General features: G+C 39.9%; 1 protein-coding gene across 6 annotated transcripts in view; it reads left to right on the forward strand.

Moving 5' to 3' along the window:
* setd9 (SET domain containing 9) overlaps positions 1-15,223 on the forward strand; it is a 50,707-nt gene that overhangs the window by 5,030 nt on the left and 30,454 nt on the right. For 5 of the 6 annotated variants that reach the window (XM_031802438.1, XM_031802442.1, XM_031802439.1 and 2 more), the window contains exons 3-5: positions 1,718-1,911; positions 5,642-5,797; positions 14,245-14,368. In XM_031802438.1, the coding sequence (XP_031658298.1) occupies positions 1,718-1,911; positions 5,642-5,797; positions 14,245-14,368 (474 nt within the window). The remainder of the gene's footprint in view (positions 1-1,717; positions 1,912-5,641; positions 5,798-14,244; positions 14,369-15,223) is intronic. The other variant, XM_031802443.1, reaches the window with a different exon arrangement.

Below are 15,223 nucleotides of genomic sequence, written 5' to 3' on the forward strand. Positions count from 1 at the left end.
GCATCTTCATGCCTGACAAGTCATTTTTTCCAACAATTGTTTACAGACAGATTAATTCACTGTATCACAATTCCAGTGGATCAGAAGTTTACACGCACTAAGTTGACTGTTCCTTTAAACAGCTTGGAAAATTCCAGAAAATTCCATCATGGCTTTAGAAGCTTCTGATAGGCTAATTGACATAATTTGAGTCAATTGGAGGTGTACTTGTGGATGTATTTCAAGGCCTGAACTCCATGCCTCTTTGCTTGACATCATGGGAAAATCAAAAGAAATCAGACAAGACCTCAGAAAAAAAATTGTAGACCTCCACAAGTCTGGTTCATCCTTGGGAGCAATTTCCAAACGCCTGAAGGCATCATGTTCATCTGTACAAACAATAGTACGCAAGTATAAACTATGGCACCACGCAACCGTCATACCGCTCAGGAAGGAGACGCATTCTGTCTCCTAGAGATAAACGTATTGTGGTACGAAAAGTGCAAATCAATCCCAGAACAACAGCAAAGAACCTTGTGAAGATGCTGGAGGAAACGGGTACAGAAGTATCTATATCCACAGTATAACAAGCCCTATATTGACATAATCTGAAAGTCCACTTAGCAAGAGAGAAGTCACTGCTCCAAAACCGCCATAAAAAAAAGCCAGACTACGGTTTGCAACTGCACATGGGGACAAAGATCTTTGAAGAAATGTCCTCTGGTCTGATGCAACAAAAATAGAACTGTTTGGCCATAACCATTATGTTTGGAGGAAAAATGGGGAGGCTTGCAAGCCGAAGAACACCATCCCAACCGTGAAGCACGGGGGTGGCAGCATCATGTGGGGATGCTTGGCTACAGGAGGGACTGGTGCACTTCACAAAATAGATGAGATGAAGAGATAGGAAAATTGTGTATATATTGAAGCAACATCTCAAGACATCAGTCAGGAAGTTTAAAGCTTTGTCACAAATGGGTCTTCCAAATGGACAATGACTCCAAGCATACTTCTAAAGTTGTGGCAAAATTGCTTAAGGACAACAAATGCCCTGACCTCAATCCCATAGAAAATATGTGGGCAGAACTGAAAAAGCATGTGCGAGCAAGGAGGCCTATAAACGTCACTCAGTTACACCAGCTCTGTCAAGAGGAATGGGCCAAAATTCACCCAACTTATTGTGGGTGTGGAAGGCTACCCGAAACGTTTGACCCAAGTTAAACAATTTAAAGGCAATGCTACCAAATACTAATTGAGTGTTTGTAAACGTATGACCCACCCATTATACCATCTAAACCGCTGTGAAATATATTTTCAATAACCAAAAATATTGTATGTTCAGCTGTTTTGAAGCTCGCGTACAAAAACAAAAAACTCAAAAACAAAACTTATAAACGGGAAGCATAGAAATGGCAGACATAGAACAGATCTAGCGCTTCTTAGACTTGCGTTCAATTACAATAACTGATCTATAGTTCTTTGTGAATTTGGTCAGGTCGCCCAAAAAGTTACATATTGTATTTTTAAGCTACAAGACCATAGAGATATAATAGAGGACTCTTCTGTGTATCTGTGTCATATCTTCCTCAATCCATAGGAAGTCCCACCTAGTTGACTGCTTCAAAATGTCAAGCACCTCTGTAGCATCCAGACATTTCGTGGCAGCATATTTTCTTTAGCCTCAAAGTAAGTGAAGAGCTGATTTGCAATTGCCTATTCTGTCCTTTTTTTCCCACAGAACTATTCGCCAGGTCACAGAGCGCTCAAAAGACAGGCTGGTCTCGGATGAGGTGGTGTCAGAAACACTACTACGCCTTTTTAGGGAACTGCTCAGAAATGACGTTGCACACCAGGGAGAGGTGTTACGTCTGCTTCCCGCCTCAACTCAAACCCGCTACCTCAGCCCAGAGACCACTGAGGGACCAGACATAGGTTGTGTTTTTGTTTCTGCCTTTTGTTAGGGAATGGAATCATGGGTGGGAAAGACATAGAAGCACAGCATTCGTTAAAACCGGCTCCTAGGCACAGGGTGTGCAGGCTTTTGTTTCAGCCCAGCACTAACGCAGCTTATTCAATGACTTAGGGGCTTGATGAGTTGTCGATTAGTTGAATTAATCGTGTTAGTGTTCTATTTACCAGAAATAAGAATCAGACCTAGTTCAAATGTATACAATATCATATACTTTTAAATACTGACGTGTGCTTGATCTAAACTGTTCCAGTAAACAGAGGAAACTAAATCAAGCACAGCTCAACTATTTGGAGTGATTCCTCACTAAACCTAGACATATATACCATGATTTGGTGGATTTTCATGAAATGTAATCCGTAGAATGATCCTTTGGAGGAAGGATTGTTGACATACAGTGCATTCTGAAAATATTCAGACCCCTTTTTCCATATTTTGTTACATTACAGCCTTATTCTAAAATGGATTCAATCATTTTCCCCCTCATCAACCTACACACAATACCCCATAATGACAAAGCAAAAACTGTTTTTTAGAATTTTTTTGTACACTTATAAAAAAAATAAATACGCAATCACATTTACGTAAGTATTCAGTCCCTTTACTCAGTACTTTGTTGAAGCATCTTTTGCAGCGATTACAGCCTTGAGTCTTATTGGGTATGATGCTACAAGCTTGGCACACCTGTATTTTGGGAGTTTCTCCCATTCTCTGCAGATCCTCTCAAGCTCTGTCAGACTGGATGGGGAGTGTCGCTATACAGCTATTTTCAGGTCTATCCAGAGAAGTTAGATTGGGTTCAAGTTGGCTGTGTGCGTAGGATCATTGTCCTATTGGAAGGTGAACCTTTGCCCCAGTGTGAGGTCCTGAGCACTCTGGAGCAGGTTTTCATCAAGTTTCTCTCTGTAATTTGCTCCGTTCATCTTTCCCTTGATCCTGATTATTCTCAGTCCCCAGTCCCTGTCGCTGAAAAACAGCCCCACAGCATGATGCTGCCACCACCATGCTTCACCATAGAGATGGTGCCAGGTTTCCTCCAGATGAGAGACTTGGCATTGAGGCCAAAGAGTTTTTGGCAAACTCTTAAGTGGGCTTGTTGGAGTTCTGCAGAGTTGGTTGTCATTCTGGAAGGTTCTCCCATCTCCACAGAGGAATTCTGGAGCTCTGTCAGAGTGACCACCCTGACCAAGGCCCTTCTCCCCCAATTGCTCAGTTTGGCTGGGTGGCCAGCTCTAGGTAGAGGACAACCATCTCTGCAGCACTCCACCAATCAGGCCCTTATGGTAAAGTGGCCAGACGGAAGCCACTCCTCAGTAAAAGGCACATGACAGCCAGCTTGGAGTTTGACAAAATGCTCTGGTCTGATGAAACCAAGATGGAACTCTTTGACCTGAATGCCAAGTGTCACGTCTGGAGGAAACCTGGCACCATCCCTACGGTGAAGCATGGTGGTGACAGTGTCATGCTGTAGGGATGTTTTTCAGTGGCGGAGACTAATCAGGATCGAGGGAAAGATGAACGGAGTGAAGTACAGAGAGATCCTTGATGAAAACCTGCTCCAGAGCGCTCAGGACCTTAGACTGGGGCGAATGTTCACCTTCCAACAGGACAACAACCCTAAGCACACAGCCAAGACAACACAGCAGTGGCTTCGGGTCAAGTCTCTGAATGTCCTTGAGTGGCCCAGCCAGAATAGAACCTGATCGAACATCTCTGGGGAAACCTGAAAATATCTGTGCAGCGACGCTCCCCATCCAACCTGGCAGAGCTTGAGAGGATCTGCAGAGAAGAATGGGAGAAACTCTCCAAATACAGGTGTGCCAAGCTTGTAGCGTCATACCCAAGAATACATGAGGCTGTAATCGATGTCAAAGGTGCTTCAACCATGTACTGAGAAAAAGGGTCTGAATACTTATGTAAATTTTATATTTCAGTTTTCTATTTCTAATAAATTAGCAAAAATGTCTAAACCTGTTTTTTGCTTTGTCACTATGGGGTATTGTGTGTAGATTGAGGGGGAAAACACAATTTAATACATTTTAGAATAAGGCTGTAATCGTAACAAAATGTGGAAATAATCAAGGGGTCTGAATACTTCTTTAATTATTGAGAAATAATTTATCAAAGTTTGCATATTTATGAAATTTTGGCCTTCTCCTCCTTTAAGACAACATAATGTTTCATTGGTAGGTGCTACAAAGCAAACATTGGTGTCATTTGAAGCTTTACCGCTTGTTCTGTAGTATTTTGACCCCCCCCCCCCCCCACCCACCCATTTTTTTCTTTCTCTGAAATATAGCAAAATATAAACATGAATATTGGAAATATACAAATTTAGATTTGGCAATTTTTATTTTATCACAATATACTCAACGGGCATATTAGTTCCAGAGTGGCATCTCTGCAAGTTATGACCCATTTTATACAGAGAAATTGGTGTAGTAGGCAATGTAACCAATCACAGACTTCCTTTTACTTATGTATTGCACTCCCTGCAAATCACCAGGAGAGGGCGACCCCTTTGAATCCATTTTCACAGTCAATCTGTTAAGGTTTACAAATCGGATAATGACTCTAAAAGTAGCAGACATCCCACTCTGGAACTTTGATATGCCCGTGGAGTAAACTATGTTCAATAATATGTAGAAACATTTGCCAAACCAAAAATGGTATACAGTATTTTCAATATTCATGTTTATACATGTTTAATGTAATTCTTTATTGAAATCAAAATACTAGTTATTTTACATATCAAGAGCTCCATATGACACTTTGTTGCTTTGAAGAAGCTAGAGATGAATCATTAGGGAGTCATAAAGAAGTCCTGGGTAAAGCCAAATTGTCACTTTGAATGTATTTTAAGTGTTTGACTCAGGTCTGATTTTTTGCTTTGAAGAAGCTAGAGATGAATCATTAGGGAGTCATAAAGAAGTCCTGGGTAAAGCCAAATTGTCACTTTGAATGTATTTTAAGTGTTTGACTCAGGTCTGATTTTTTGCTTTGAAGAAGCTAGAGATGAATCATTAGGGAGTCATAAAGAAGTCCTGGGTAAAGCCAAATTGTCACTTTGAATGTATTTTAAGTGTTTGACTCAGGTCTGATGATGATGATGATGATAACACTTATACACTGAGTATACCAAACATTAGGAACACCTTCAGAACAGCCTCAATTCGTCGGGGCATGGACTCTAGGTCGCCTGGAACCTACTACCATACCCCTTTCAAAGGCACTTAACTTTTGTCTTGCCCATTAACCCTGTGATTGGCACATATACACAATGTCTCAATCTATCACCTTCTCTTTGTCTACACTGATTGGAGTGGATTTAACAAGTGACATCAATAAGGGATCATAGACTGACCAGGTGAAAGCTATCATGGAAAGAGCAGGTGTTCCTAATGTTTTGTACACTCAGTCTGTATTGATGTTATATGTGTAACTATACCATGTTCAGATATAAAAAATGTCAACTATTTGTTATTCAAAATAATGATGAGCCAACTCAAGAGCACACATCCTATACATCCTATCTATACATGCAAAAAATAACAATCTGTACCGTTCCCTTCTCAGCCCTATTAATTGTGCATGTCTTCCTTTCTATACCTGTCTTTCAAATATCTGGCTGGGGCCAACCATATGGAACATGTTTTCCTAAAATGCATGACTAATTATTATAATATGACACAGGAGAACCAAAAGGAGAGCATAGGCCCATCGAGACGATGTTACTCACGGTTGGGTTCTGTATTGAGCGAAAGCCTAGTTCCTTGCCGTTCGCTGGAACAGGAGTCTTTGTTACCAGGGGCTTTGTGCATAAAGGAACTACAGTGGCCATGTACCCAGGTAATTCTCACCACTGATGATGACTATGGCTGGGATTCAATCTGATCGCGCTTGTCGACAATGCACCATTTTAAAGGTAATTTCCAATTGAGCCCACATACGATATGTGTTTTTCTCCTATCCCCCCCCCCTTTTCAGGGGTGTAACATTATGATGTTACTATTATTGAGATGGGTTTCAAATACATGATCTGAGTATGTGTGAACCTAGAAGCATACTCAGTCTGTCAGTCTGATACTGTATGAGCAACATAGAGGCAAATTGTAGGGGAGAGTGGGGTAAGTTGAGTATACTTTTTTAAATTTTATATTCAGCATCACTCCATCAAGGGAGATGTGTAGCATTCTTTCCAACAAATATATCTACATATATTTCAAGATGTTGTGTATCCTTGGAAATAATCAGAATTCATATTAACATGACAGTTTTGAAAACAGATTGTCAAAAAAGAAGTAGTCTCTTGGTGCAATTTACCCGGGTATGGGGTAAGTTGAACCACCAGACAGGCTCAGTTAACCCACCTACAAATTTCTGTACTGAATGAAATATTACCACTACCTTTTTAAAATCATGTCTAGCTTTTATTACTCAAACACAATCACAATAGCTTTTTTTGTATTTTATTCATTTTAAGCATCTTTTAACACAGGCTTAATGCCTAACAAACACTTTGTACTTTTTATCGCTGGGATATGAACTTCCTTACCACTTTTAATTTTTTTTTTATTGTTTCCATGTGGTTTCTTCCTCCACAGACTCCATGAAATGACCTCTTCCCCAATATTTTGTCAAATGATATATTTTGTTTATGGTTTCCTGGAAACAAGGGTGGGTTAACTTACCCCTTTGGCTCAACTTACCCCACTCTCCTCTATAGCTAGCAGGCTATGTGTTCATAGTAGAGGTCGACCGATTATGATTTTTCAACACCGATACCTATTATTGGAGGACCAAAAAAAGCCGATACCGATTAACCGGTCTTTTCTTTTCTTTTTTTTTACAACAATACTGAATGAACACATATTTTTAACTTAATATAATACATCAATAAAATCAATTTAGTCTCAAATATATAATGAAACATGTTCAATTTGGTTTCAATAATGCAAAAACAAAGTGTTGGAGAAGAAAGTAAAAGTTCCTTGCTCAGAACATGAGAACATATGAAAGCTGAGTCTTCAATATTTAGGTTGTAGTTATTATAGGACTATTTCTCTATTTCATATACCTTTGACTATTGGATGTTCTTATAGGCACTATAATATTGCCAGCCTAATCTCGGGAGTTGATAGGCTTGAAGTCATAAACAGTGCAATGCTTGAAGCACAGCGAAGACCTGCTGGCAAATGCAGGAAAGGGCTGTTTGACTGAATGCTTATAAGCCTGCTGCTGCCTACCATCGTTCAGTCAGACTGCTCTATCAAATATCAAATCATAGACTTTATAATATAATACACAGAAATATGAGCCTTAGGTCATTAATATGGTCAAATACGGAAACTCATTTTGAAAACAAAACTTTTATTCATTCAGTGAAATACAGAACAGTTCGGAACACAAGCTTCAATGTTATGTCATAATTATGTACAATTCTGGCAAATTGTTAGGAAGAAATGGTCTTCACACAGTCCGCAACGAGCCAGGTAGCCCAAACTGCTGCATATACCCTGACTCTGCTTGCACAGAACGCAAGAGAAATGACACAATTTCCCTAGTTAATAAATTCATGTTAGCAGGCAATATTAACTAAATATGCAGGTTTAAAAATATACTTTTGTATTGATTTTTAAGAAGGTTATGGTTATGTACACATTGGTGCAACGCCAGTGCTTTTTTTGCGAATGTCCTTGTTAGATCATGACCCGTTTGGTGAAGTAGGCTGTTATTTGATGATAAATTAACCGCATCAATTATATGCAACGCAGGACACGCTAGATAAACTAGTAATATCATCAACAATGTGTAGTTAACTAGTGATTATGTTAACATTGCTTGTTTTTTATAAGATAAGTTTAATGCTAGCTAGCACTCGCGTAACAGGTAGTCAGCCCGCCACGCAGCCTCCTCGTGGACTGCAATGTAATCTGCAATAATCGGTGTCCAAAAATGCCGATTACCGATTGTTATGAAAACCCGAAATCGTCCCTAATTAATCTGCCATTCTGATTAATCGGTCGACCTCTAGTTCGTAGATCAACTGAGGTGAATGAAGCTACAGAAGCCAAGGTGATAATGGCTGGTGTCATTTTTGTTTTTCAATTGCATAGAAATGCAGTAAATGAGCTTCAACTTTCAAAAATGTACAGTGCCTTGCGAAAGTATTCGGCCCCCTTGAACTTTGCGACCTTTTGCCACATTTCAGGCTTCAAACATAAAGATATAAAACTATTTTTTTGTGAAGATTCAACAACAAGTGGGAAACAATCATGAAGTGGAACGACATTTATTGGATATTTCAAACTTTTTTAACAAATCAAAAACTGAAAAATTGGGCGTGCAAAATTATTCAGCCCCCTTAAGTTAATACTTTGTAGCGCCACCTTTTGCTGCGATTACAGCTGTAAGTCGCTTGGGGTATGTCTCTATCAGTTTTGCACATCGAGAGACTGACATTTTTTCCCATTCCTCCTTGCAAAACAGCTCGAGCTCAGTGAGGTTGGATGGAGAGCATTTGTGAACAGCAGTTTTCAGTTCTTTCCACAGATTCTCGATTAGATTCAGGTCTGGACTTTGACTTTGCCATTCTAACACCTGGATATGTTTATTTTTGAACCATTCCATTGTAGATTTTGCTTTATGTTTTGGATCATTGTCTTGTTGGAAGACAAATCTCCGTCCCAGTCTCAGGTCTTTTGCAGACTCCATCAGGTTTTCTTCCAGAATGGTCCTGTATTTGGCTCCATCCATCTTCCCATCAATTTTAACCATCTTCCCTGTCCCTGCTGAAGAAAAGCAGGCCCAAACCATGATGCTGCCACCACCATGTTTGACAGTGGGGATGGTGTGTTCAGCTGTGTTGCTTTTACGCCAAACATAACGTTTTGCAATATTGCCAAAAAGTTACATTTTTGGTTTCATCTGACCAGAGCACCTTCTTCCACATGTTTGGTGTGTCTCCCAGGTGGCTTGTGGCAAACTTTAAACAACACTTTTTATGGATATCTTTAAGAAATGGCTTTCTTCTTGCCACTCTTCCATAAAGGCCAGATTTGTGCAATATATGACTGATTGTTGTCCTATGGACAGAGTCTCCCACCTCAGCTGTAGATCTCTGCAGTTCATCCAGAGTGATCATGGGCCTCTTGGCTGCATCTCTGATCAGTCTTCTCCTTGTATGAGCTGAAAGTTTAGAGGGACGGCCAGGTCTTGGTAGATTTGCAGTGGTCTGATACTCCTTCCATTTCAATATTATCGCTTGCACAGTGCTCCTTGGGATGTTTAAAGCTTGGGAAATCTTTTTGTATCCAAATCCGGCTTTAAACTTCTTCACAACAGTATCTCGGACCTGCCTGGTGTGTTCCTTGTTCTTCATGATGCTCTCTGCGCTTTTAACGGACCTCTGAGACTATCACAGTGCAGGTGCATTTATACGGAGACTTGATTACACACAGGTGGATTGTATTTATCATCATTAGTCATTTAGGTCAACATTGGATCATTCAGAGATCCTCACTGAACTTCTGGAGAGAGTTTGCTGCACTGAAAGTAAAGGGGCTGAATAATTTTGCACGCCCAATTTTTCAGTTTTTGAATTGTTAAAAAAGTTTGAAATATCCAATAAATGTCGTTCCACTTCATGATTGTGTCCCACTTGTTGTTGATTCTTCACAAAAAAATACAGTTTTATATCTTTATGTTTGAAGCCTGAAATGTGGCAAAAGGTCGCAAAGTTCAAGGGGGCCGAATACTTTCGCAAGGCACTGTATTGGAATACCATTTGGATCAAGTTCAGCTTTCCCCAATTTAGGTCCCGCCCTGTTCATGCTCCCTCACTGATGCTTGCCTCGCCTAACGGTCCCCCACCACCTTGCTGGTCTTTCATTGAAAATGCATGGCTTCCGTAACAGTGGAAATCCACTGTTATCATGAATGAATATTGCCTTTAAAAGCTGCATTGTCGACAGCCTGCGGTCGTATTGAATTCCAGTGGGGTGATACTGATGGTTTGTGAGGACTGATGGTTTGTTGACAATTGTAGCATTTTAGCTAAGCCAACCCAGCTACGGACAGAAGTGACATTTACGTAGCAGGTTATGAGAATTTAACTTAACAGGTTAGGAAAATGTATGTAGAAACTGGGATTATATGTAGAAGCCAGACAACAGTTTAAATTAAGCATTACAAGTCGATAGATCAATATATCCCCAAGCAACCAGGAGAAAGTGAGCTGTCAGTGATGCACAACTGCAAACCAATCTGGGTAAAGCGACAGACTTGAACCTAACAAGCAATGGCATCCCTTAAAGGAAAAGACAAATAACAACTTGGCGATGCAAATGAGAGCAATGAACAGCTGAAGGATATCCAGGAAAACATAGCTAAAATGCTCTCTATGCTTACCACAACAAACTGTTACAATCTGTTACATTACTTTCCTTTTGGGGAAATCTACTTTATCGTGTCATATGTATATAGAGGGCTGGCTCGTGGATGAACAAGACAAAAATTGGCCTTCTGGAAACAAAGGTGCAAACTTTAAAAGTTTATCTGAATTAGCTAGAAAACAGACAAAATAATGAGAATATCGTCCCTATTGGAAGATGAGGAAAAAGGGGACCTTTCCAGCTACGTGATCAAGCTGATATTGGAGGAGCTAGGCGTGGATTTATCACCGGAGCATCTGGCGCGATGCCATCAGATCGGCGTGAAGCAGAAGAACGCTAAATACCCTTGCGATCAGATAGTCACTTGGAGGAGAAAGAAATCAAGTCTCAACTCCGAATCCCGGCAGTGGTTGTTGGTGGTGGTTATTTGTGAAAATAGAGAGGGGCTATCAGGTAGAGAGGGTCCGATCAGGTTCAAGTCTGGGCTCTGGCTGGGCCACTCAAGGACATTCAAAGACCTGTCCTGAAGCCACTCCTGTGTTGTCTTGGCCATGTGCTTAGGATCGTTGTCCTTTTGGAAGGTGAACCTTCGCCCCAGTCTGAGGTCCTGAGCGCTCTGGAGCAAGTTTTCATCAAGGTTCTCTCTGTACTCTGCTCCGTTCATATTTTCCTCAATCCTGACTAGTCTCCCAGTCCCTGCTGCTGAAAAACTTCCATACAGCATGATGATGCTGCCACCACCATGCTCCACTGTAGGGATGGTGCCAGGTTTCCTCCAGATGTGACTTAAAATGGGTCCTCAGATCTTCAAAAGGTTCTACAGCGGCACCATCGAAAGTATCTTGACTGGTTGCATCACTGCCTGATATGGCAACTGCTCAGCCTCCAACCGCAAGGCACTACAGAGGGTAGTGCGAACAGCCCAGTACATCACTGGGGCCAAGCTTCCTGCCATCCAGGACCTCTATACCAGGCAGTGTCAGAGGAAGGCCCTAACAATTGTCAAAGACTCCAGCCACCCAGTCATAGACTGTTCTCTCTGCTACCACACGGCAAGCGGTACCGGAGCGCCAAGTCTAGGTCCAAGAGGCTTCTAAACAGCTTCTACCCCAAGCCATAAGACTCCTGAACATCTAGTCAAATGGCTACCCAGACTATTCGCATTGCCCACCCCCCTCTCCACACCACTGCCACACTCTGTTGTCATCTATGCATTGTCACTTTAATTAACTCTACCTACATGTACATACTACCTCAACTAACCGGTGCCCCCGCACATTGACACTGTATCGGCACCCCCCTGTATATATTGTTATTTTTTTACTGCTGCTCTTTAATTACTTGATACTTTTATCTCTTATTCTTATCCATATTTTTTTAAACTGCACTTTTGGCTAGGGGCTCGTAAGTAAGCATTTCACTATAAGGTCTACTACACCTGTTGTATTCGGCGCATGTGACTAATAAAATTTGATTTAATGTGACGCTTGGCATTCAGGCCAAAGAGTTCAATCTTGGTTTAATCAGACCAGAGCATCTTATTTCTCATGGTCTGAGTCTTTAGGGGCCCTTTGGCAAACTCCAAGCGGGCTGTCATGTGCCTTTTACTGAGGAGTGGCTTTCGTCTGGCCACTCTACCATAAAGGCCTGATTTGGTTGAGTGCTGCAGACATGGTTGTCCTTCAGGAAGGTTCTCCCATCTCCACAGAGTGACAGAGCTCTAGAGTTCGAGACCATCAGGTTCTTGGTCACCTCCCGATTTCTCAGTTTGGCTGGGCTGGCAGCTCTAGGAAGAGTATTGGTGGTTCCAAACATCTTCCATTTATGAATGATGGAGGCCACTGTGTTCTTGGGAACCTTCAATGTAGCAGACATTTTTTGGTACCCTTCCCCAGATCTGTGCCTCGACACAATCCTGTCTTGGAGCTCTACGGAGAATTCCTTCGACCTCGTGGCTTGGTTTTTGCTCATCTAGTGGTTTTAGAATTCAAGCTATATTAGATCAAATCCAGACAGGAACTATTATTTTAGCAGGTGAACTAAATCATACATTTGATAAGATTGACAGACGTAGTAATAAAAAAGGCACATTCAGCCTCCAGAGGCTGAAAATGTTCATCTCTACAAATGGAGGACACCTGGAGAATATTATTACAAAATACTATTCCATTTTTTCTCAAAGTAAGAAAAGCTATTCAAGAATTGACTACATTTTTATTTCCAGAAATGCAATCAACTGGATTCAAAAATGTATGAAATAGTGAGATCATCAGTCAGATCATTCATGATACCAAATGTATTAAATACATAAACGAACAAATAACATTTTACAATTACAAATGTAGACCGAGGACAGAAAAACCAAACCCCAGTATAATGTGGGATGCCTTTAAGGCATACATTAGGGGGATGATGATGATGATCTCAAGGCTTTTACTTGTGACATAGTTAAATGCACTAAAGAGGAACAATGGGTAGATATTTAAAATGCTCACCCCCAGAATCGTTTTACTTGTCTATTTTCAAAGTAGTATAAAGCTAAGAATGTTAATAACTTCATAGTTTATAACAATGTGGAGGAAAATGAAACTTCTTCTACAAGAACCAATATAATTCCCTAAAAACACAGCCTTATGGAACAATCCTTACATAGCTTTTCAGAATTCAGATTTTTTATTTTATTTATTTTTTAAATATATATTTTTTATTGGTCCACATGGAAGACTAAATGCATAGAAACCATAAATGACTTGGTAACAGGAAATACATTGATTTACATGACGGAATTAAAAAGCAATTTTGTCTGACCAATGTAGATGGTTTCAAATACATGCAACTTAAGTTACATTACACAATTCAATTTGAAATCTTTTGGACATCAGAGCAACCTTGAGGGAATCTTTTTTGAACCAGAAAAGGACATTCATAAGATATACAAAACCTTGCAGAGAGTATATCCAACTGACAATCTTTTTGAACCAAGACTGATGTTGGCACAAGACGGAGGGAAAGTTGGAGCATAAATAATGACATTATAGTTAACTAAAATGTACGCTTAATCTGGTATAAACTAATTTATTATACAAGAAACAAAATTCACATTCTACAGCACAACTGCAGAGTTATGTCTTAATAAGTGTAAAATGAATAATGACTCAATAAACCATGCTTTCTCGGAATCCTAAACAGTCCAGAAGTTGTGGGCGGAGCTAGAAAGTTGGCTGTCAGAAGTATTACAATGTAAACTTCCTTTTAATCTGTGTCATATTTCAAGACGAGGCATATGTCCCAATGAGCTGGCCGATTCTTTTATCACTCATCCTGAAAAAACACATACTAAAAACTTGGAAATAAATCAATCCGCCATCATTAACACAATGGAAAAATCAAATGATTTATTGAAATAGCATGGGCGAATGAGGAAAAACAAATTGGCACAATTTAAGACCAAGTGGCAAAAAATAATGCAGGCACTAGGGATGGGGCTGTGAGCATGCGGGTCTGGGCATGGATGGGGGTGTGAGCATATGGGTCTGGGCAGATGAGATGTAGTCATTGTTTGTGTGTGTCTGTAAGTTGTTCCTATGTTTACATTTGTATCTGGAGTGAAAAAAAACTGGGTTAGGCTGAGCTAAAATGCTATTGTCCACAACTGCTATCCCCAACACGACAACTAGATGGAGCTGTACTGATAACCACAACCGTACAAACCATAATTTATCATAACGCCAACCTAAGAAGAGGGATACGTATTTATACTCTTATCTCTTCAGTATAAGCAAGAACATGGATTAAAATAGCATAGCTATTTTGAAAGTAATTAAGGAAATGCATATCACTTGGACAAATGTTGTGATTTACCATTGTGTGAATGAGTGACTAATTTCTGTGTTATCTATGCAGGTACCATCTATCAGGCATATGAGCCCATTCTCTTCCAGTCCATTCGGAACCCTTTTGTATTCAGATGCATAGATCATGTTTTGATTGACGGCAATGACAAAGGCATCTCTAAAATAGTGTACAGGTGAGAAATGTGGCATAGAAAAATGGGTAACAATTTTACTTGACACCCAGTGTCATGACACGGTTATAACCATTGCATAACGTCATAACAGGTGACATAACTTGTCATAAGATCATAACACTGTCATAACACATATATTACGTTATTTTATGGCTGGTTATGACACCTCTATAAATGTCAAAACCCACATTTTTTTCACTGCCAAGAAGTTTCCTTTCATTTTGAAGTTTGTTTCTTAAATCCTTTGTTGTAATTAATTCTCTAGTCATGTTTTTTTCAACATATAGCATTTTTTTGTTATTATAACTTTATGACACTGTCAAGAAGTGTTATGAACATCCTGTGTCACTTTACTTGGACTAAGAAAATACACTTTATGACACTGTCAAGAAGTGTTATGAACATCCTGTGTCACTTTACTTGGACTAAGAAAATACACTTTATGACACTGTCAAGAAGTGTTATGAGCATCCTGTGTCACTTTACTTGGACTAAGAAAATACACTTTATGACACTGTCAAGAAGTGTTATGAGCATCCTGTGTCACTTTACTTGGACTAAGAAAATACACTTTATGACACTGTCAAGAAGTGTTATGAACATCCTGTGTCACTTTACTTGGACTACGAAAATACACTTTATGACACTGTCAAGAAGTGTTATGAACATCCTGTGTCACTTTACTTGGACTAAGAAAATACACTTTATGACACTGTCAAGAAGTGTTATGAACATCCTGTGTCACTTTACTTGGACTAAGAAAATACACTTTATGACACTGTCAAGAAGTGTTATGAACATCCTGTGTCACTTTACTTGGACTAAGAAAATACACTTTATGACACTGTCAAGAAG

Source organism: Oncorhynchus kisutch, linkage group LG23, assembly GCF_002021735.2.
Source record: "Oncorhynchus kisutch isolate 150728-3 linkage group LG23, Okis_V2, whole genome shotgun sequence".
Taxonomy (NCBI): Eukaryota; Metazoa; Chordata; class Actinopteri; order Salmoniformes; family Salmonidae; genus Oncorhynchus; species Oncorhynchus kisutch.